This window comes from Xenopus laevis, chromosome 7S (assembly GCF_017654675.1).
Source record: "Xenopus laevis strain J_2021 chromosome 7S, Xenopus_laevis_v10.1, whole genome shotgun sequence".
Taxonomy (NCBI): domain Eukaryota; kingdom Metazoa; phylum Chordata; class Amphibia; order Anura; family Pipidae; genus Xenopus; species Xenopus laevis.
The window spans coordinates 110,315,707-110,338,018 of NC_054384.1; the positions used below are offsets into that span (position 1 = coordinate 110,315,707).

General features: G+C 42.0%; 1 protein-coding gene across 2 annotated transcripts in view; it reads right to left on the reverse strand.

Moving 5' to 3' along the window:
• otud3.L (OTU deubiquitinase 3 L homeolog) overlaps positions 1-21,537 on the reverse strand; it is a 27,177-nt gene extending 5,640 nt beyond the window's left edge. The window contains exons 1-5 of one of the 2 annotated variants that reach the window (XM_041570550.1): positions 21,393-21,537; positions 11,936-12,084; positions 11,738-11,850; positions 9,704-9,826; positions 5,751-5,861 (exon numbers count right to left, since the gene is read on the reverse strand). In XM_041570550.1, coding sequence (XP_041426484.1) covers positions 5,751-5,861; positions 9,704-9,826; positions 11,738-11,850; positions 11,936-12,084; positions 21,393-21,412 — 516 coding nt within the window. In that variant the 5' untranslated portion in view covers positions 21,413-21,537. 2 annotated transcript variants of the gene reach the window in all.
• Positions 21,538-22,312: the final 775 nt, after the last annotated feature.

Consider the following 22,312-nt stretch of genomic DNA (forward strand, 5'->3'; position numbering starts at 1 on the left):
TGTTTGTTGTTGAGGTTGTTATGGGTTTCAGATAATCACTAGGCGTCAGCTGTAATTATGCATACGGCCTACCTGTCAGTGCAGGACGTATGGGGTTAAGTTCTCCTCTCTGGAGGCAGGACAAACAAGAATGAATTTTGACTCCTCCTCTTCCTGTGTGTCTCCTTCTATCTCCAGTTTTTTGTTTGTCCTGCTCGGAGGCGGACATACCTCATACTCCTCTCAGTTATTATTTATTTATTTATTTATTTATTTATTTATTTATTTTTTTTTATTCAATTTATTCTTAAGTTTTTCTTTAATTTTTCTGCTCAACGAATCAGCGATTGTTGGCGAGCTCTTAGACAGGGTGAGCCCCCAACCGGAGCGTGCTCCCCGAATCTAATTGAGCCCCATCTGGGTTCTACTACCCAACTACCTCAAGCTCCCCAACAGGGCAGCAATCGAGGTAAGGTGAGCCCTCTCCATAGGATTAGTGCGCTCCCTTTCCTATGTCAAGGATATAGTGAGCCCCCACTCAGGCGTGTGCTCCTGCCTCTGCATTCTTCTACCTAAGACAGAGGCATGCGGATACCAGCGGTCTACCTCTGCTATCCGGGTCTTCACGATCTCCCGGCATATTACTTCACGTCGCGCATAGCGACTTCCGCTCCCTTGCGCATCACTTCCGCCGCTTCACTGTACTGACGGTTGGCGCCAAAGGAGTCGGCGCATTTTCACTAGCGCACATACAGGAGCATCGCGCAGAAGCGCTTTTGCAGATAAGTACTTGCCATTATTCATTTTCAAGGGAGATTACAAGCAATCATTATGGCGCACTCTAAAGAGTTAACAGACCTTATTGAGGAACTGGCAGCACAGCCTGCTCTATCTCTATCTAGGCACACCAGACAGTCCAAGAAGAGATCACATAAGAAAAGGGTTCCCTCTTCTCCCCCTCAATTAACAAAAGTACCAAAGACAGTGCTTTCAGAGGAATCAGATATAGAGGAAAATCAACCACGAGGTCAGACCACACAGGAGCCAGCTACTCCCCCACATTTTTCACCCGACCCTAACAGTCCTCACAATTCACCACTACCAGTGCCAGGACCATCAGCTTCTAAACAAGCTGAACCTCAATTTTCTCAATTTATGGGGTGGCTTCAAGCACAGATCAATTCATCTGTTCAGAATGCTGTGGCTCAACAGATACCATCTGTTAGACCTAAGATTAAACAGGTTTCACAACCATCGCTACATTCTGCCTCTATATCGGACTCTACTTCTCCATCTGTTTCCCAAGAAAGCGACATTTCTTCAGATGATTTATCGTCAGATGAAGCATCTTCTTCCAAACAGCCAGAAGATGTCAAATTGCTTATTAGATATCTGCAGGATACACTGGAGATTAAAGAAACTCAACTCCCAATATCCAAAGTAGATAAAGTTTTGGGCAATAATCCAAAAAAATCTAGACATTTTCCTACTAGTCAGTCCGTTTCCAAGATGGTGTCAGAAGAATGGTCTGATCCAGATAAACGCAATACCATTCCTCAGAAGCTTCTGTCCAAATATCCAGTGGCAGAGGAATTTCAACAAGCCTGGGATAAATCTCCCAAGGTAGACTCTGCTATCGTTCGCCTATCCAGAAACACAACACTTCCATCAGAAGATGCTGGTTCTTTTCGGGATCCGATGGACAAGAAAATTGAATCATCTCTTAAACGGGATTTCCTTCATTCAGCAGCAATCCTTCGACCAGCTTCAGCTTCTCTTAGCGTGGCTCGTACAGCCCGCTTCTGGTGCCAAGAGCTTCGTGATTCACTATATAACTCACAACCAGAAACTTCACTTCTCATCGATAAGATCAGTTTGGCTTTATCATTTCTCAGTGAAGCATCGTTAGAGATTACCAAGCTATCCTCCCGTGCATCAGCAGCCTCCATTACGGCTCGTAGAGCATTATGGCTCAGGCAATGGTCCGGTGACACTGCTTCCAAACATCGATTGATCTCTCTTAAGTTTGAGGGTGCACAGCTATTCGGGCCACAACTCAAACAGATCATTTCAGAAGTCACAGGAGGCAAAGGATCCTTCCTACCTCAAGGTAGGAAACCACGCAGAGAAAATCAGAGACGCAATTATCATCATAGATCCTGGGGCTCTTACTCTAGACCTACTTCCAAGGGAAGATCCACTCATTGGAATAATACCTCGCCACATGCAACCCAGAGGAAGTCCCGACCTTGGCAGTCCCAACAGAAGCCCATTAGGAAAGGGGGACCCCCCAAGACCCAGGATTCCTGACTCTTGCACTCCAATCAAGGTCGGGGGCAGACTTCAAAGGTTTGCCCAAGTTTGGACAAACTCAATGTCAAATTCTTGGGTTATCCAAACACTAGTCGCAGGTCTCAAGATTTACTTTACCAAATACCCTCCAAAGCACAGGTTTGTTCCATCAAGTCTATCGACAGACCCTACCAAAGCAGCAGCCATGACAGCAATTATTCACGAACTCCTGGAAAAGGAGGTTATAGTGCCAGTTCCACAAGACCAACTTTTCCACGGTTTTTACTCGAACCTCTTCCTGGTTCCAAAAAAAGACGGAGGCTTCCGCCCAGTTCTAAACCTTCAACCACTGAACAAGTTTATCAAGTACCAGCGCTTCAAGATGGAATCGATTCGATCCATCACTTCATGCATTCCTTTAGCAGCTTTTATGACAAAAGTGGATCTCAAGGATGCATATCTTCATATTCCCATTCACTCAGACCACCAAAAGTTTCTCCGATTTTTCTTCAATCAACGCCACTATCAATTTCGAGCCATGCCCTTTGGTCTAACATCAGCACCGCGACTTTTCACCAAGATATTGGGGGCACTCGTAGCAAGCATTCGCTCAACCGGAGTCCACATCTTTCCTTATCTGGACGACATCCTTCTATTTTCAGAATCAGCCGAAAAAGCAACCACGGACACCCACTTTTGCATCCACCAACTAACAGCTCACGGCTGGATCATAAACTATCAGAAAAGCATTCTGACTCCCACGCAAATTCTCCCCTTTTTGGGCATGATAGTGGATTCCCGCAAGCAGAGCCTATTCTTACCAAAAGACAAAGTGACCACAATTCAATCCCTCCTTCCAATGTTCTTTTCGGAGACAGTATCCGCATTCTCCATTCTCCAGTTACTGGGATTGATGGCCTCAACAATAGACGCAGTCCCATTTGCAAAGTTCCACATGCGTCCACTTCAACGAGCGTTTTTAAAAAGATGGAACAGAGACCACCAAGATTTGTCCCAGAGGATCACTCTCCCTTCGACAGTTTTACACAGTCTCAAATGGTGGTCACACCAGAGCAATCTGTCCAGGGGCAAACCTTGGCGACTACCAGCACCGCTGGTGATCTCCACCGACGCGAGTCTATCAGGTTGGGGAGCGCAATGGAATCAGCTCAGTTGCCAGGGCCTCTGGAACCTTCAAGAACAGAAGATACACATCAACGTACTGGAAATAAGAGCCATACTCAATGCCCTTCTGAACTGGTCAACACATCTGCAGGGTGCTCATATTCGCATTCAGTCCGACAACAGTACTGCAGTGGCGTACCTCAACAAGCAGGGCGGCACCAGGAGTGCGGCAGCGATGTCGGAAGTCACCAAGATTATCACTTGGGCGGAACAACATTCAGCCCATCTGACAGCCATCTATATTCCGGGCATTCAAAATTGGCAGGCAGACTATCTCAGTCGCCATACATTGGATCCGGGGGAATGGAAACTGAAACCTTCGGTGTTTCGCACGATCACAGTCAAGTGGGGCACACCTTGTGTGGATGTCATGGCGTCACGACACAACAACCAGCTGTCAAGATTCTTCTCCAGGATCAGGGACCCAATGGCAGAGGCTGTAGACGCTCTAGCTATTCCATGGTCATTTCAGATGGCTTACGCCTTTCCTCCTCTACCAATCTTGCAGAGAACTTTAACCAAGATCAAACAGGAAGGGATTCCAACCATTCTCGTAGCTCCATATTGGCCAGCACGAACGTGGTTCGCGGACATCATGACGATGTTAGCGGACCAACCATTTCGTCTACCTCTGTTACAGGATCTTCTGTCACAAGGACCATCATACTACCAGGAAGTACACAGACTCAGCCTGACGGCTTTTCTATTGAAACCAAATTATGGGAACAGAGGGGTTTCACACACAAGGTGATTCAGACACTTTTGGCGGCTAGAAGCCCAGCTACGTGTAGAACTTATCATCGGATTTGGAGGATCTTTTTTTCCTGGTGTAACTCTCAGGATTTGTCATGGACTAGTTGTAATTCACCTGAAATCTTGAGATTTTTGCAATCTGGGTTCGAGTTGGATTTAAGTGTCACATCTCTCAAGGTACAGACGTCAGCTTTAGCGGCGTTATTCCAAAAGCAATGGGCGATACTCCCAGAGTTCAGACTATTTTTTCAGGGACTAAACAGACTCAAACCACCAATTCGACACCCAGTCCCTCCATGGGACCTCAATATGGTGTTACAGGCACTAGAGGAATCTCCCTTTGAGCCTCTCGATTCGGTTCATTTAAAATTTATCACGATCAAGACAGTTTTTCTCTTCGCTATAGCTTCAGCAAGACGAGTTTCTGAAATAGCATCGTTATCTTGCAAATCACCATGGCTGAAGTTCCATTCTGACAAAGCGGTACTCCGTACCAAACCAAGTTTTCTACCTCAAGTAGTCACTGCCTTTCACTTGAACCAAGATATTGTGCTTCCAGCATTACAGTCACAGGACTCTGATGACCCTTCTAGTTCAGTTAGCACATTGGACCCAGTTAGAGCCCTTAAAATTTATGTAGACAGAACTCAATCTCTACGGCATTCAGATGCCCTTTTTGTTCTTTTTGGAGGTCATAAGGCTGGATACCCTGCCTCCAAGAGAACAATTGCGCGGTGGATCGTGGATTCAATTTCCACTGCTTACTCCAAGGCAGGGAAGGATCCTCCATTACCTATTAAAGCTCATTCCACTAGGAAGGTTAGTACTTCATGGGCATACCATCAACACATGACTCTTGAGTCCATTTGCCAGGCAGCCACTTGGGCATCATCACATACATTTACTAGATTTTATCAGTTTGATGTTTTCCATTCTCAACAGTCTGAGTTTGGCAGGAAGGTGCTACAAGCAGCAGTAGCACGTAGTTAGCTTCCTGATAGTTTTCCTCTGCAAATTTAGAGACGTTTTCAGTTATCAGTTTTTTTGTTCTTTCCCACCCTATTTTCGGACGACTTTGGGACATCCCCATACGTCCTGCACTGACAGGTAGGCCGTATGCATAAAAGGAATTTACTTACCTGGTAAATATCTTTTGCATAGGCCGTACTGTCAGTGCAGCATCCCTCCCTTTTTTTGTGGATGCCGGTTGCTGCCGATCCTTAGTTAGTTAGGGAGTTAGGGTTCTCTACTCTATGTGTCTCCTCACAGACTTTACAATCAACTGGAGATAGAAGGAGACACACAGGAAGAGGAGGAGTCAAAATTCATTCTTGTTTGTCCTGCCTCCAGAGAGGAGAACTTAACCCCATACGTCCTGCACTGACAGTACGGCCTATGCAAAAGATATTTACCAGGTAAGTAAATTCCTTTTTTAGCCAATCCAATAAAAACATCTACACACAACCCCAGCCACTGCATTTATCTGATCTAAACTTACCCCTGATTCATTATAATGTAGCAAACGTATATTGGTCACTCACCGCACAACCAGTGGCGTTCCGCACTTTCTGCACAGCATCATTGTGTAGTTTCAACCTCTCATCCAATACATTTGGCTTCTGCCTCTGGTTTGCTTTGTCTTTGGAAAGCATCTGAAAATGCAACAACTGGATTATACACAAGCAGAGACACAGAGAGAGAGAGGGAGGAGAGAGAGAGTCATATGAAAAAGTTTGGGAACCCCTCTTAATTCTTTGGAGATTTGTTTATCGTTGGCTGAGCTTTCAAAGTAACAACTTCCTTTTAATATATAACTTGCCTTATGGGAACAGTAGTATTTCAGCAGTGACATCAAGTTTATTGGATTAACAGAAAATATACATCATAACAAAATTAGACACCCCAACAGAGATATTCCATCAATACTTAGTTACAAATGTAACAGCCTCTAGACGCCTCCTATAGCCTTTGATGAGTGTCTGGATTGTGGATGTGGCTATTTGTGACCATTGGTCCAACAAAATCTCTCCAGTTCAGTTAAATGTGATGGCTGCCGAGCATGGACAGTCTGCTTCAAATCATCCCATAGATTTTCCATGATATTCAAGTCGGGGGACTCCAGAATATTGTACTTGTCCCTCTGCATAAATGTCTTTGTAGATTTCCAAGTGAGTTTAGGGTCATTGTCTTGTTGGAATATCCGACCCCTGCAGCGGAACTTCAACTTTGTGACTGATGCTTGAACATTATCCTGAAGAATTTGTTGATATTGGGTTGAATTCATCCGACCCTGGACTTTAACAAGGGCCCCAGTAGCCCCTGAACTAGCCACACAGCCCCTGAACTAGCCGCACAGCCCCAGAACTAGCCACACAGCCCCTGAACTAGCCACACAGCCCCTGAACTAGCCACACAGCCCCTGAACTAGCCACACAGCCCCTGAACTAGCCACACAGCCCCTGAACTAGCCACACAGCCCCTGAACTAGCCACACAGCCCCACAGCATGATGGGACCTCCACCAAATGTGACAGTCGGTAGCAGGTGTTTTTCTTGGAATGTTGTGTTCTTCTTCCGCCATGTAAATCGCTTTTTTTGTTATGAGCAAATAACTAAATTTTGTCTCATCAGTCCAAAGCACTTTGTTCCTAAATGCCTGTGTCTTGTCTAAATGATCTTTTCCATACAACAAGCGAGTGTGTTTGTGTGAGTGTAGAAAGGGCTTCTCATCCCCCTGCCATACACATGTTCTTTGTGCAAATTGTGCTGAATTGTAGAACGATGTACAGATACACCTGCATCTGCAGCAAGATCTTCTTGCAGGTCTTTGGAGATGATCTTTGGCTTGTCTGTAACATTCTCACAATCCTCCGCATATGTCGCTCCTGGATTTTTCTTGGCCTGTCAGACCTGGGTTTTACAGCAACTGTGCCTGTGGCCTTCCATTTCCTCATTACATTCCTTACAGTTGGAACTGACAGTTTAAACCTCTGATAAAGCTTTTTTTAGCCTTCCCCTAAACCCTGATACTGAACAATCTTTGTTTTCAGATCTTTTAAGAGTTGCTTTGAGGATCCCATGCTGTCACTCTTCAGAGGAGAGTCAAACAGAAGCACAACTTGCAATTGGTCACCTTAAATACCATTTCTCATGATTGGACACATCTGCCTATGAAGTTCAAGGCTTAAAGAGCTAATTCAACCAATGTGGTGTTGCCAGTAATCAGTATTGAGCAGTTACACGCATTCAAATTAGCCAAATTACAAGGGTACCCAAATTTTTGCACAGCCACTTTTTCACATTTGATTTAATTTCATACAACTGAATACTGCTTCACTAAATATCTTTGTTCAGAAAACACCCCAGTACTCAGATGTTCCTGGGAAATGAAAGACAAACCACTGTTATCTTTTTTTGCTGAAAGCGGAGTAAATTATTATGCAGGTTGAGAGGGGTTCCCAAACTTTTTCATATGACTGTATATATATGTAGAAAATTAAAGCACTCAAGGCAAAAGTCTAATTGAAGCAAATACAATACTTTACTGCATGACAACAAATTTGGACATTGATGTGTTTTGATCCACTGGGAACATCGTCAGGATGAGCATACAACAAACTGCAACCAGTGGATCCCAAACCAAAACGCATGGTGTACAAATTTGTTGCAATGCAGTAAAGCAGGAGTGAACTAAAGTCATGATTTCCCATTATGATCTACATCCATAAAAGCTTTCTTGGCATTCTGCTCCATGTAAAATATTACTTAAATATTGATACCTTTGATGTAAATGATTTACCGTATGAGAAAATTAATATTTAACAAACATCTGTTTCTTATATAATCTTAAAATAATAAATATGTGAATGAAAAGAATGAAACAGGAGGGTGATTTAGACAAGCCGTTTGATGTCAAGTACCTTGAGATTTATTGATCCCCAGCTAAAGGTCTTTAATCCTGATCCTTTTTTCTTACTACTGATTTTTAGTGCATACATGGTTTATGTCTGCTGCATTATACACACGCATGTCTGAATAAACAGTTGCAACAGGTGACATGCAATCTTCCTGTGGTCGCTAGGCAACCACTTTTGGGGCCAGTTGTGGTGGGTGGAAATTGAGGGGGGTTTAAATTCTGTCACACTAATGTGGGTCTGGTTGCACTGTTTGACTCCTGACGAAGGTCCTTTGTGCGGGACCGAAACGTTGAGCAAGTCCTGTGAGTGCCGTTCTTCTGCATTGCTTGTGTTGCTTTTTAGCTTGGAACCCATCTGTCCCTGCCCCAGTGAGCTTACAATCTAAGGACCCTATCACATTCCCATCAGTCCCTGCTCCAGTAAGTTTACAATCTAAGGTCCCTATCACATTCCCATCAGTCCCTGCCCCAGTAATTTTACAATATAAGGTACCTATCACATTCCCATCTATCTGTCGCCCAGTGAGCTTACAATCTAAGTTCCCTATCACATTCCCATCTGTATGTGCTCCACTGGAGCTTACAATCTATGGTTCCTATCACATTCCCATCAGTCTCTGCCCCAGTGAGCTTACAATCTAAGGACCCTATCACATTCCCATCAGTCCATGCCCCAGTAAATTTACAATCTAAGCTCCCTATCATATTCCCATCAGTCCCTGCCCCAGTAAATTTACAATCTAAGGTCCCTATCACATTCCCATCAGTCCCTGCCCCAGTAAGTTTACAATCTAAGGTCCCTATCACATTCCCATCTATCTGTCGCCCAGTGAGCTTACAATCTAAGTTCCCTATCACATTCCCATCTGTATGTGCTCCAGTGGAGCTTACAATCTAAGGTTCCTATCACATTTCCATCAGTCTCTGCCCCAGTGAGCTTACAATCTAAGGTCCCTATCACATTCCCATCTGTCCGTGCCCCAGTGAGCTTACAATCTAAGGTCCCTATCACATTCCCATCTGTCCGTGCCCCAGTGAGCTTACAATCTAAGGTCCCTATCACATTTCCATCAGTCCCTGCCCCAGTGGAGCTTAAACTCTAAGACACTGTGGCCAATATTATCAGGAGCCAATAATCAGAGAGTCCCTGGAAGAAACCCAAGACACAGAGGAAACTTGCACAATGCTGGAGGCTGCTAACTGTCAGCTACAGACTGCATGTCCCTGCCTAAAGCTGGTCATGAATGTAAAGTTCTGCTTCACTAGGATACCACATGGGCACAGGTCTGGACTGGTTATCTGTGAGTTCTTTAAAATGCCAAATAACTCTAGGGGGTTGTTCTGGCCTCTGTGCACTTGAAATGTCAGGTCTGTAGGGCATATCAATGGCAGATACACCATCCTTCACCAATGGATAACATGGAGGCCTATACATTGCAAATGATAACCCAGACAGGCCTGATCAGTAGCTGAATAAGTCTGATCAGATATTAGTTAGGAACATCAAGCATTCTGTTACTGTAAATAGCTGAAAACACTAAATAACCACTAAAACCTGTGCATGTTAGCTGGGGCTCACCTCTGTCTGTAGGTTTGCTGGCACCTCTGCATTGTCGTTGATGTGGCGAACGCTATCGTAATGCTCGCCATATCGGTAAGCGATGTGCAGCTCCCGGGAATCAACCTTGTCGCTCCCTCGGATCTAAAAGGCAGGGAAATGAGATGCTTTTCTGAGTGAGATCCTCAATGATATCTGTGCCAAACGTATGTGAATATTTTGATTGGCAGAAATTTCCAAGTGATGAAAAGCGACACTTGTAAATGGTTAAACAAACATTTACTTGTAGGGATGAGGCAATGAACTTAATGAGAAATTGTTTTTGTTTAAACGGACACAACAGATTTCTGCTGCAGCCTTGTGCCTGGGAAAGCTAATAATTGATATGCGGCTACCAATCAGAAATAAATAAATATATATATATATATATATATATATATATATATATATATATATATATATATATATATATATATATATATATATATATATATATATATATAAACTATAGTAATACTTATCTGTTATCTACTGTGTATCCTGTGCTTGAATGGCTGCCCCCATGGCTACACTGCAGCTTGTTTATATAAACTATAGTAGTACTTATCTGTTATCTACTGTGTATCCTATGCTTGAATGGCTGCCCCCATGACTACACAGCAGCTTGTTTATATAAACTATAGTAGTACTTATCTGTTATCTACTGTGTATCCTGTGCTTGAATGGCTGCCCCCATGGCTACACAGCAGCTTGTTTATATAAACTATAGTAGTACTTATCTGTTATCTACTGTGTATCCTGTGCTTGAATGGCTGCCCCCATGGCTACACAGCAGCTTGTTTATATAAACTATAGTAGTACTTATCTGTTATCTACTGTGTATCCTGTGATTGAATGGCTGCCCCGTGGCTACACAGTGGCTTGTTTATATAAACTATAGTAGTACTTATCTGTTATCTACTGTGTATCCTGTGCTTGAATGGCTGCCCCCATGGCTACACAGCAGCTTGTTTATATAAACTATAGTAGTACTTATCTGTTATCTACTGTGTATCCTGTGCTTGAATGGCTGCCCCCATGGCTATACAGCAGCTTGTTTATATAAACTATAGTAGTACTTTATCTGTTATCTACTGTGTATCCTGTGCTTGAATGGCTGCCCCATGGCTACACATCAGCTTGTTTATATAAACTATAGTAGTACTTATCTGTTATCTACTGTGTATCCTGTGCTTGAATGGCTGCCCCCATGGCTACACAGCAGTTTATTTATATAAACAATAGTAGAGTTTCTGAAGCAAACACAGATGTTTTGCCAGTCAGGGCAACACTGCATTATATTTTTATTATTTTAAAACACTTATTTTTTGATGTTACTGTTCCTCCTTGGATGTCCTGCTACCTGACCTTTCAGTGGATCCGCTATAATGGCAATGACCTATGGGGCACTTGTAGAACAGATGACTTTGGTGCAAAATCAATGAATAAATGTTGGTTTGATTGAAAACCTTAAAGGAATAGTTCAGTGTGAAAATAAAAACTGTGTAAATAAGATAGGCTGTGCAAAATAAAAAATGTATCTAATATAGTTACCCAAATATGTAATATATAAAGGCTGGAGTGAGTGGATGTGTAACATAATAGCCAGAACACTACTTCCTGCTTTTCAGCTCTCTAACTCTGAGTTAGTCAGTGACTATAAGGGGGGCCACATGGGACATAACTGTTCAGTTAGTTTGTAATTGATCCTCAGCATTCAGCTCAGATTCAAAAGCAACAGTTATGTCCCATGTGGCCCCCCCTCAAGTCTCTCATTGGTTACTGCCTGGTAACCAGTCAGTGGAAAGCAAGAGAGCTGAAAAGCAGGAAGTAGTGTTTAGACTGACATGTTATACATCAAATCACTCCAGCCTTTATACATTACATTTTTGCCTAACTAACTATATTAGAATTTTTTTTTTTATTTTTACACTGAACCAATTCCTTTAAGAGTGAAAACCGGAGAGGGCCATTTGAAACATTGTCTTGAGTTGTCATTTATTCTCCAGCACTGACCTGCCACAGAGGATTGTTCAACTGGTGAATGACTACGTTGACTTGATTATTCCGAGCAAAAGCCACAATAGCGTCGTTGCCAGCAAAGGTACCAGACTTGGCCAAGTTGGCGACTGCAGAGAGAGAGAAAAATGATACAGTTTTGTAGCCATAGCCCTGGAGCTCACTATACAAAGCCCTGTCATTAATATTACTCACCGTGTCGGTCAAAGGGCACATCATCCTCCACAAACGGCTCAAAGTCATTCCGGTGTTTGATCACATAATCCACCGTCTCCTGCCGATGCCTTAAATGATTCCTCGAGTGGCCTTCCAGTTGGTCTCCCAGGGCTCTGAATAAGCAGTTCCTAAGGAAGGACAGAGGGCACTTTAGTAAACACAATATCTCCAAGACTGAATAGGTAAAAAGGCCACGGGCAACAGATAAAAGATCAGGGTATAATGGAAGCAATGCTTTTCCCCCAAAACACCACTGCAGTTGAAAGAATAGTAATGTCAACAAAGCCCAATATATAGTGACTGTCTATGGCAACTTACAGCAGCCCCTCTGGCATTTGCCAGAACCCACAGATTGCCAGTCCGGGCCTTAGCCACTCCCCTAATGATACCGATCACTGAGGGAACAAGGAGGTGCCTATGCTCATTGCTTTCCATAAAAGAGACGGGGGAGAAGAAGGGGCTTAAAGTAGCAACACAACTAGTATTCCAATTGTCAGGACAAGCAGCTTCATTATATTGATACAGGCTGTTCATCTCATGTAAGTAAAGAATAGGAAATATCAACCCAAGGGCCGTATAGATGAAATATTTGGAGGGCTGGCTAGCCTAGTTTGTTCCTGGGCCAAGACCAGTCCTCATGCAGTGTAATCCATATCTATGTGACTCCATTACCTATCCTAAATAGGTGCCTCCCAGTGGCGTAACTAGATATTACTGGGCCCCATAGCAAATGACTTTTCAGGCCCACAAAATGTTTAGAGGTTGTTTTACCAATATTTATTGAAATTGTATATTAATTAGGGCCTCGTGGGGCCCCTATACCTCCTGGGCTCCCCTGCAGCCGCAGGGTCTACTTCCTCTATAGTTATTATTATTATTATTATTATTATTAACATGTATTTATATAGCACCAACATATTTTGCAGCGCTATAAAATAAATGTGTTTATACAACTAAATCACATGAGTTACATACAAAGAACATATGGAGTCACATACATAATTACGCCTCTGGTGCCTCCAGGTCTGGACTAACACTAGGCTCCAGGGTTGCCAGGTTTCCAGCCAAATTGGACTACTAATTTAAAGCCCAGGTGGGTTTTGAAAGTACAACTTAGCCATGGTACGTTTTTGGGCTACTTTTTGGGCCTTTGGCTGGGTTTTACTTTGGAAACAAGCCAAAGTTTTTTCTAATGTGCCAAGCCTATGTCTCCCAATGCATGTTGGGTAATGTAGTTTTTGTTTAACAATTTGCCAACTTGAATGTAAGACTACAATATCCAGCATGCAATGGGACTTGTGTAGAAGTTGGGAGTCACCAGATTTTAGGCTCTGTATTCTCGTATTTTCCGGTGACTTTATTCAATTTCAGACAATTTTGGGGCAAAAATCTGCTGGCCGCCAAAATGTCTAGAGGTTGAATTGTTTTACCAATATTTATTGAAATTGTATCTGTATTCGGACCCATATACCTCTGTAGTGAATAGGGTTACCATCTTTTCTAGAAAAAAATACCGGCTTTCTTTGCAATCATGCAACATTTTTACTGACCAGGCCGGTAAAATACCGCCAGGTGGCAACCCTACTGGTGAATGGGGCGAATCTTTCCCATTTTGCTTTACCGAAAAATCAGTGAAAATTGAAAAAGGCATACTTTCACATAAAATATACTGGTTTTGTAGCCAACTTTGGCTGGTTTTGAAAATGAGACCTGACAACCCTGCTGGGTCCTGACAATCAGCTCCCTACCAGCCCAATATATAGTCAGTGGCAACTTATAATTTGCCAGAACCTATAGACTGTCAGTCTGGGCCTGGGTGCCCCCTGCAAGTAATCACCTGAATTGTAAGGGCAGAATAAAACACCTGAAACCTATTCCCGCTGGACTGCGCCCACCACTTTTAGAAGCCTGGGTACAAACACCTGACAAATGGTTTTGCCTAAAGGTACAGCAGACTGGATGAATCTTTACACAAATGCCTTTCTCACCTACCCTACTTCATACAAGTCCATAATGATTGGCAAAAAGATTACAAATGAGCTCAGCTGTGTTACAGTAAGAATCCAAGAGCCCAAATACTTAGTAACGTAAAATTAAATTCCAGTTAAGAGTTTCCAAGCCAATGAGAGTACAAAGGTGGCGGCGCCAACAGGTAAGGCTGTAAACGAGGAAATGAGAGTATCAAGATGGCGGCGCGGGCAGGAAATAATGTAGGCTCGGCAATAAGAGTAGCAATATGGCGGAGCGGTTGCAAAATAACTGAAAACATAGGAGTACTAAGATGGCGACCTATTTTCCCAAGCCTCTACTACTGACCCGTCTCCTGGGACTTCCCGAACCCTCAGACCCAAAACGTGAAGCTGGTTCCGGAAACTGACAAATTCCTCGGCGTCCGAGTTCTCTGCAGCCCGATTCTTACGTTCGTTAACCCACGCCCGGCGCGCCGCCCTTTCGTCTTTCTTCCGCTCTAATTCGGCTTTCTTGTCTGGCCGACTCCGTCCCGACTGCTTTCGGGACATGACTCCCAGAGTGCGGGTATCGGCAGCCTCTAGTCAGATCAACGTTCAGCAGCGACTGGCACTTCCGGGATAACCTTCGCTAAACTGGTCCCAGTCACGTGACTCTAGAGTGTGCCACCATAGAGATGATAGATACCAGACAAGCCGCTTTCGATCTTGGAGAAGACACTGTTACACGTCCTCATTCTCTCTTTCCTTAAAGGGCACGTGTTGGCAAAACAAACCTTTTCCCCCAATGTAATAGAGTCTGCAATCCTGTTGGGGTAACAGTAGGTTTTTGTAAAAAAAATTGGCCCAGCCTGTGCTTGTACACTCGAACCAGTTGGGAGCACCTGATATGACATATCTCCCAACTGTCCTGTTTTCTGTGGGACAGTCCTGTTTTTGACAGCTCCTGTTTGATTTTCTCATTGATCTCCTGCACTCGAGAACAAGATACAACGTTTCTGAAACTTAACTAAAATAAGAGTCTATTTGGCAGAGAACCCAGAACACGGAGCACCTGCACTTAGATATATTTGTAACAATTTAAGACAAGCAAAGATACAACTGTAACTATTTAAAAGGACACTGTCATGGGAAAAAAAAAATCAAACGCATCAGTTAATTGCAGTGCTCCAGCAGAATTCTGCACTGAAATCCATACTTCAATAAACTGTTTTTTAAATATTTAATTTTGAAATCTGACATGGGGCTAGACATATTGTCAATTTCCCAGCTGGCCCCAGGCATGTGACTTGTGCTTTGATAAACTTCAGTCACTCTTTACTGCTGTGCTGCAAGTTGGAGTGATATCACCCCCTCCCTTTCCCCTCCCCCCAGCAGCCTAACAACAGAACAATGGGAAGGTAACCAGATAGCAGCTCCCTAACACAAGATAACAGCTGCCTGGTAGATCTAAGAACAGCACTCAATAGTAAAATCCAGGTTCCACTGAGACACATTCAGTTACATTGAGTAGGAGAAACAACAGCCTGCCAGAAAGCAGTTCCATCCTAAAGTGCTGGCTCTTTCTGAAATCACATGACCAGGCAAAATGAGCTGAGATGCACCTACACACCAATATTACAACTAAATACACTTGCTGGTTCAGGAATGACATTTTATATTGTACAGTGAATTATTTGCAGTGTAAACAGTGTCATTTAGAAATAAAAACTACAAGATATGTGCAGCAGGTGGCAGTGTTCTACCATACAATACTTCAGCCCCAGTATGTGTATAATGTAGAAAAGATTCACTTTATTGAGAACACCACAATATATTTGTATAACAATAATGAATCTGAGGTCCAGGCTAAGGCCAGGGCAGGTATGTACCCGTGTGCCGCCTCTTACATCCACTAGGTTTTTTTCTCTTTGCACATTTACTCCGTTTAGGAAAGGAGCCCTAATGTAAAAGCACCAAAGCCCGGCATGGTGATAGCTAATTGTGGCCACTGGGGCCCTATACCAAAAAAAATGCAGGTGAGTTTGGCAGCTTGATGCAGCAAGTACTACCTGCCATGCTTTCTATATTATCATTAGTGACATCACCAATGTTAAAGGGGTGGTTCACCTTTAAGTTATAGAATGGCTAATTCTAAGCAACTTCAATTGGTCTTCATTATTTATTTTCTATAGTTTTTGAATTATTTGCCTTCTTCTTCGGACTCTTTCCAGCTTTCAAATGGGGGTCACTGACCCCATCTAAATACAAATGCTCTGTAAGGCTACAAATGTATTGTAGTTGTTACTTTTTATTCCTCAACTTTCAACTCAGACCTCTCCTATTCACAGGGACAGATTTCAGGGGCAGACGCCCCTAGGCTAATGTTCGTTTGTGCCTAGAGAAATTTCGCTAGTAATCTTAGGCCGATTTGATTAGGGGAGCCGCATAAAAGTCGTACACATGTCTTTTTAAGAGATGTTTGTGTAAATGTTTTAAAGAGCATGTAAAGGCAAAAAAATAAAATCCCATTTTTACTTTCTTTAATGAAAAAGAAACCTATCACCAATATACTTTAATTAAATAATGTTTTTATAAGAAACCTGACTGTATGCAGTGAAATTCTCCCTTCATTTACTGCTTTGGATAGGAATTGTCAGACGGTCCCTAACTGCTCTGCAGGGAAACAATCATACTTATGAACAGCAGGGGGAGCCCCCGCCTTACTTCCCAGCCATGCAGAACTCAAGCAGCTTTGTTTGTTTCTCTGTAGAGCAGTCGGTGACTGTGTAGAGATTTGTACTAGATTTTATTTTTGCCTTTACATCCCCTTTACTGTTTCCAACTCCAGCTGCAGGGACAAAGATCATGGAGCCAGATTTAAACAGATAAACTGGGATTCTATTTGGAGGATTATTTTGCTGCAGCCACTGGTTCTGCAGAGTTGGAGAAAGTTTATATTAAACAATACAAAAACTATAAAATCCACATTAGATTACATGACAACACAGGACCCAGTACAGTCTGTATATTCTGATTATTAATCAGTCTTGCTGTATCGGCTTCTGGCAGATATTATTTGACTTGGGCTGTTTTGATCATTTATGACGATCCTTAAGCAGCCCAGACCACACTGAGCATGTGCACAGTCTTGGTCTTGCAAAGATGTATAACAAAGTTACAAGATGGTGACCCCCTGTGGCCAACTTTGAAAGCATAAATCATTTGTTTGATTAGACTTGTGATGCAGTAAGTTCATGTTTATGTTTAGTGTACAAAATACAGCATTTCTAGCCTTAATATATTTTAGACTTTACTTCCCCTTTAAGTGGCCACTTTTTATTTCAAATGTCCAAGGGAGCTCAATACAGACATAAAAGCTCCTCTAATCCCCTAGACATGAGTCCACCCTAAAATATATGTGGCCGGCCCATCAAATTTGTTAAAAAAATGTTCACACAAAAATCTTTAATAGTTCGGACTTTTGAAGGCAATCCCGCTTTAAAAATAGAAAAGTGGCCTGAGTTTTTTACACTTTTTATGACTTTCCAGGGTACAGGATATGATGTCACTGACATCAGATTGAGGAAGATGTAGCTTTGTTTCAGCAGTTCGCCTGGTCTGAGGTGGTGAAGGAAACTCTCGCAAAAGAGGTAACGTTAAGTAAAATCCGCAATTTAGTGAATTTGTGGAGCAATGACCATTCGCCAGAGAGTGCAAACAAACGATAGCGGCGGTCTCTTTCACTACCGAATTGTCGTCTGCGCCTGTTAGTGAATTGGCGATGTCCCTGCGGATGGGATTTCTGCCAAAAAGTCACTAGCGTTAGCCACTTCACCCTTTAGTAAATCTGCAACTGAAAGTTAACTCAAAGGTGAACAACCTTTTTTAGAGACCTCACTGACGAGGTCACTTTCGGGAAAGGGGGTATGATAGAGACCTTCTAGAACAGTGTTGTCCAATTTATATGGTACAGAGGGCCGGAAATGTTCTAATCTACATGGTGGAGGGCCCATAATGGAAGCCACTCCCTATTTTTAGACCACACCCACTTTAAACCACACCCATGTTACCGTAAGACCATGGCCACATTAATAACACACCAAAAAGCCAGATGGTTGGTGCTCACTGCAGGGATCAGGGCCAGAACTAGGGGTAGGCAGAGTAGGCGGCTGTCTAGGACGCCATCATTGAGGGGCAATTTTAATGAGGTTTTTTTTTTTTTCTTCGTTTTTTTCAAGCGTTTATTTAATAATTTGCTTCAGTAATCATGGTCACTCAGTCCGGTGGAGACGTAAACTACGTGAACACTTTTACACAACGGGGCAGTTGTCCTAGGTTTGTTTCTAAAGTACCAGCAAATTCGATTCCAAAAACACACCTGCCTCCATTCGTACCTTTGGGAGTCTGAAGTCAAAAGAAACAACATCTTCCTTACAACATGATAGACCCCATCACAATCTCTCTCCAATAGAAAGACAAGCCATTAATTATTCATCCGACCTGCTGATAAAGGAGGGGGGGGGGGGATTGTCCTGGCTTGATAAAGGGCTGGAATAGTCCGAAACGTTGCCGTTGTTGCACGAATTAAAAGTTTTTGATCAAACATCGGAGTGCTGCTGCAATTGTTTAATCCAGGGATTGTCCTTTTAAGTTACTACTACAAAACAGAATTGCTAGGCCAACTCTCTGATGCATCTCCCTATCAAACACTTCCAAGTGACCCTACCTTTGTGTTCAAAAAAAGAACTGGACTGCAAACTACAGGCAGCCTTATCAGCCGGCTGGCTTGATGAAGATACCTACTGTTTTCTATGCTCTGATTTCCCTAGAGTCCCAATTATATACAATACCCTTCCCAAAATACACAAATCGCAGTAATTCCATCCTAAAGTGCAGGCACAAGTCACATGACTGGGGCAGCTGGGAAACTGACAATATGTCTAGCCCCATGTCAGATTTCAAAATTGAATATAAAAAAATCAGTTTGCTCTTTTGATAAATGGATTTCAGTGCAGAATTCTGCTGGAGCAGCACTATTAACTGATGGGTTTTGATAAAAACATGTTTTTCCATGAGAGAATCCCTTTAAGTGTAAGTCTGCGAGGTCCTTGGTGCTAAACGCTGGCGACTTTTCGCTAGCGATACTTCATCAGTGCAAGCATTTCATTTCACCACATTCATTAAAGACATTCTCAAAACAAGTTTTTTATTACATACTTTTTTGGGGGGAAAAAAACGCATTCATTTTTCATTTAATTCTAAATGCGGAACTTTAGAATGATAAATAATTTCCTTCCCTTTTTCCTTAATTTCATTTTGAATTTTCTCTCTCGCATTCAAAATATCCTCCTCCACACAAACCCCCACATTGCTTAACTTATATAACATTTGAAGTCTATTCTGCAACCCATTAAATCTTTTCCTTTTCAACCTCACATTTTCTTAACCTTTACGTTTAAAAAAAAAAAACCTTTAAAGGGGAAGTAAAGTGTAAAATAGAATAAGGCTAGAAATGCTGTATTTTATATACTAAATAAAAATATGAACTTACTGCACCACAAGCCTAATCAAACAAATGATTTATGCTTTCAAAGTTGACCACAGGGGGTCACCATCTTATAACTTTGTTATACATCTTTGCAAGACCAAGACTGTGCACATGCTCAGTGTGGTCTGGGCTGCTTATGGATCGTCATAAACAAAGCTGCTTGAGTTCTGCATGGCTGGGAAGTAAGGCGGGGGCTCCCCCTGCTGTACATAAGTAGGATTGTTTCCCTGCAGAGCAGTTAGGGACCGTCTGACAATTCCTATCCACAGCAGTAAATGAAGGGAGAATTTCACCACATACAGTCAGGTTTCTTATAAAAATGGTACACATTTTTTAATTAAAGTATATTGGAGATAGGTTTCTTTTTCATTAAAGAAAGTAAAAATGGGATTTCATTTTTTTGCCTTTGCATGCCCTTTATTTTTCCCCTTGACCCAATCTAAGACATTACTAAAAGACTTTTTCTCCACACCTCATACAACTCACAAAACTGTTCTTTTTTTTCTTTTCATTTTCAGCTAACTTTAAATTTAATTTCCATACCCCACGCCCAGAACCCTTACTTCTCAAGGAAACTTCACATGTTACCACCACATGATCAGAATAAATAACAGAATGAACATGACTCATTTTTCTAAAGACAAAATGATCTGAAAATAAACATAAATCTCATCTAGACTTAACTGTACCTGAATCTGAAAAGAACGTAAATTGAATATCTTTAAACTTTGCAACTTCATGCGCATCCTTAAGTTTTAAGTCTAAAATTATATTATTTAAGAAATTCCCAGTAGCATCTAACTTAACATTTCCACTTCCCACCCTATCAGAGACTTTACGAAATACAATTAAAATCCCCAGCCACAAAAGTTGGACTCTTTCCACACAAAAAATATTTCAAGTTTTCAAAAAAAACTAATCTATCACTTTTGCACTGCTGGTGCATATAAATTAAACAGACAGAACCTTCCGCCAAAATAACTTAACTCAATTAATAGAAGCCTTCCTGGTACTAGAACTTTATAAGAATTAACTGAAATATTTACATTAATTATTAACACACCTACAGCAGCATCTTCTCTTCTGATTTTGACCAACAACTGTCCCCATAACTCCAGTCACTCTTTTTATAAGCAAAGGAACATTCTTAAAGATAGAAAATATCTCCACCCAAATTATGCAAATCCTGAGGCTCTTTTGACCACTAAAGTAAAGCCTCTTACATTTAGGGAGACTACCTTCAGAAACATAAAAGAAATTTAGACTCACAAAAAAACATTACTCCATAGCACTGCTGCTGCTAAAGAAACACACATTTTGTAGAATTTACACATTTTCGGTTTCAAGAAAACTTTGATCAGGAGACTGTTCAGCAGTTCAAAAATAACAGGAGTTTCAGGGCTTGAAAATACAGACCCCTCCTCCACTACACCCAAAACAGGAAAACTTGCAAGCGCGTTAGTTTTTTTAGACCATTTTGCAGGACTTTCAGCTTCACTTGAACTTGACTTATTTTTGCTGCTATGAACCTCCATTTGTATCTGCTCTTGCTCTTCACTTTCTGTAGGATCCCAAAAAATCTCTTCAGCAATATGAGTTTCAGTTACAGGGCTAAGAACACTTTCAATCTCGTGACCCTCAGACTGATTGATTTCACCTGCAGCTCATCAGGGGCCCCACCCTGCACAGGTGTTTCCTAATCCCCCTCCACAGACAATTCTGATTCAGGAACCATTCCAAGAAACATGTCAGGTTCAGCTTCCACAATAGCAACAGGTTTGAATTGAACCGGCATTGCAGACTGCTCTGACAAGGAAAGTGTTATATAGAATAAGGCTAGAAATGTTGTATTTTGTATACGAAACATAAACATGAACTTACATGCCCAGTAAGCCTCAACTATCCTATCCCGTAACACCATAGGGAGAGAAAAACCTACCAAGTCTTCTTCGTTTCCATCTCAGTCAAAAATGACCAATCACAACAGGACTTTCCAATCGATGTCAAAGACTGGCTATCATAGATTACCCACCTTAAATAATAAAGAATAGGAAGACCCAAACCCTTCTACCTATCCTCTATGGCAATTAGCCATTGACCAAGCACTCCCATGATAAAATCTGACATTCAAACAAATAGCCATGTATTGAGATGTGTCAACTTCCCTATCCCGTAATACCATAGGGAGAGAAAAACCTACCAAGACTTCGTCATTTCCATATCAGTCAAAGTTGACCAATCACAAGAGGACTTTCCAATCCATGTCAAAGACTGCCTGTCAAACAACATAGCCCTTTCACTATTATAGATTACCCCTTCCATAAAAAAGAATAGGAGGACCCACACCGTTCCAGCACAAGAGCTGTTAGTCACATAGCCATTGTCCAAACCCTTCAATGAAAAAATCTGACATTCCAACACATAGCCATGTGTTAAACAGTGCCCAGTAAACCTCAACTTCCCTATCCCATAATACCATAGGGAGAGAAAAACCTACCAAGTCTTTGTCATTTCCATATCAGTCAAATTTGACAAATCACAAGAGGACTATCCAATCCATGTCAAAAACTGCCTGTTAAACAACATAGCCCTTTACCTATTATAGATTACCCACTTACATTAAAAACAAAAGAAAGACACAACCCCTTCTATCACAAGAGCTGTCAGTCACACAGACCTTCACCTAGCCTCCATGGCAATTAGAGATCACCCAAGGCCTTCTATGAAAACATCTGACATTCCAACACATCATCATGTGTTGAGCAATGCCCAGTAAGCCTCAACTATCCTATCCCGTAATACCATAGGGAGAGAAAAACCTACCAAGTCTTCAGCATTTCCATACCAGCCCAATCACAA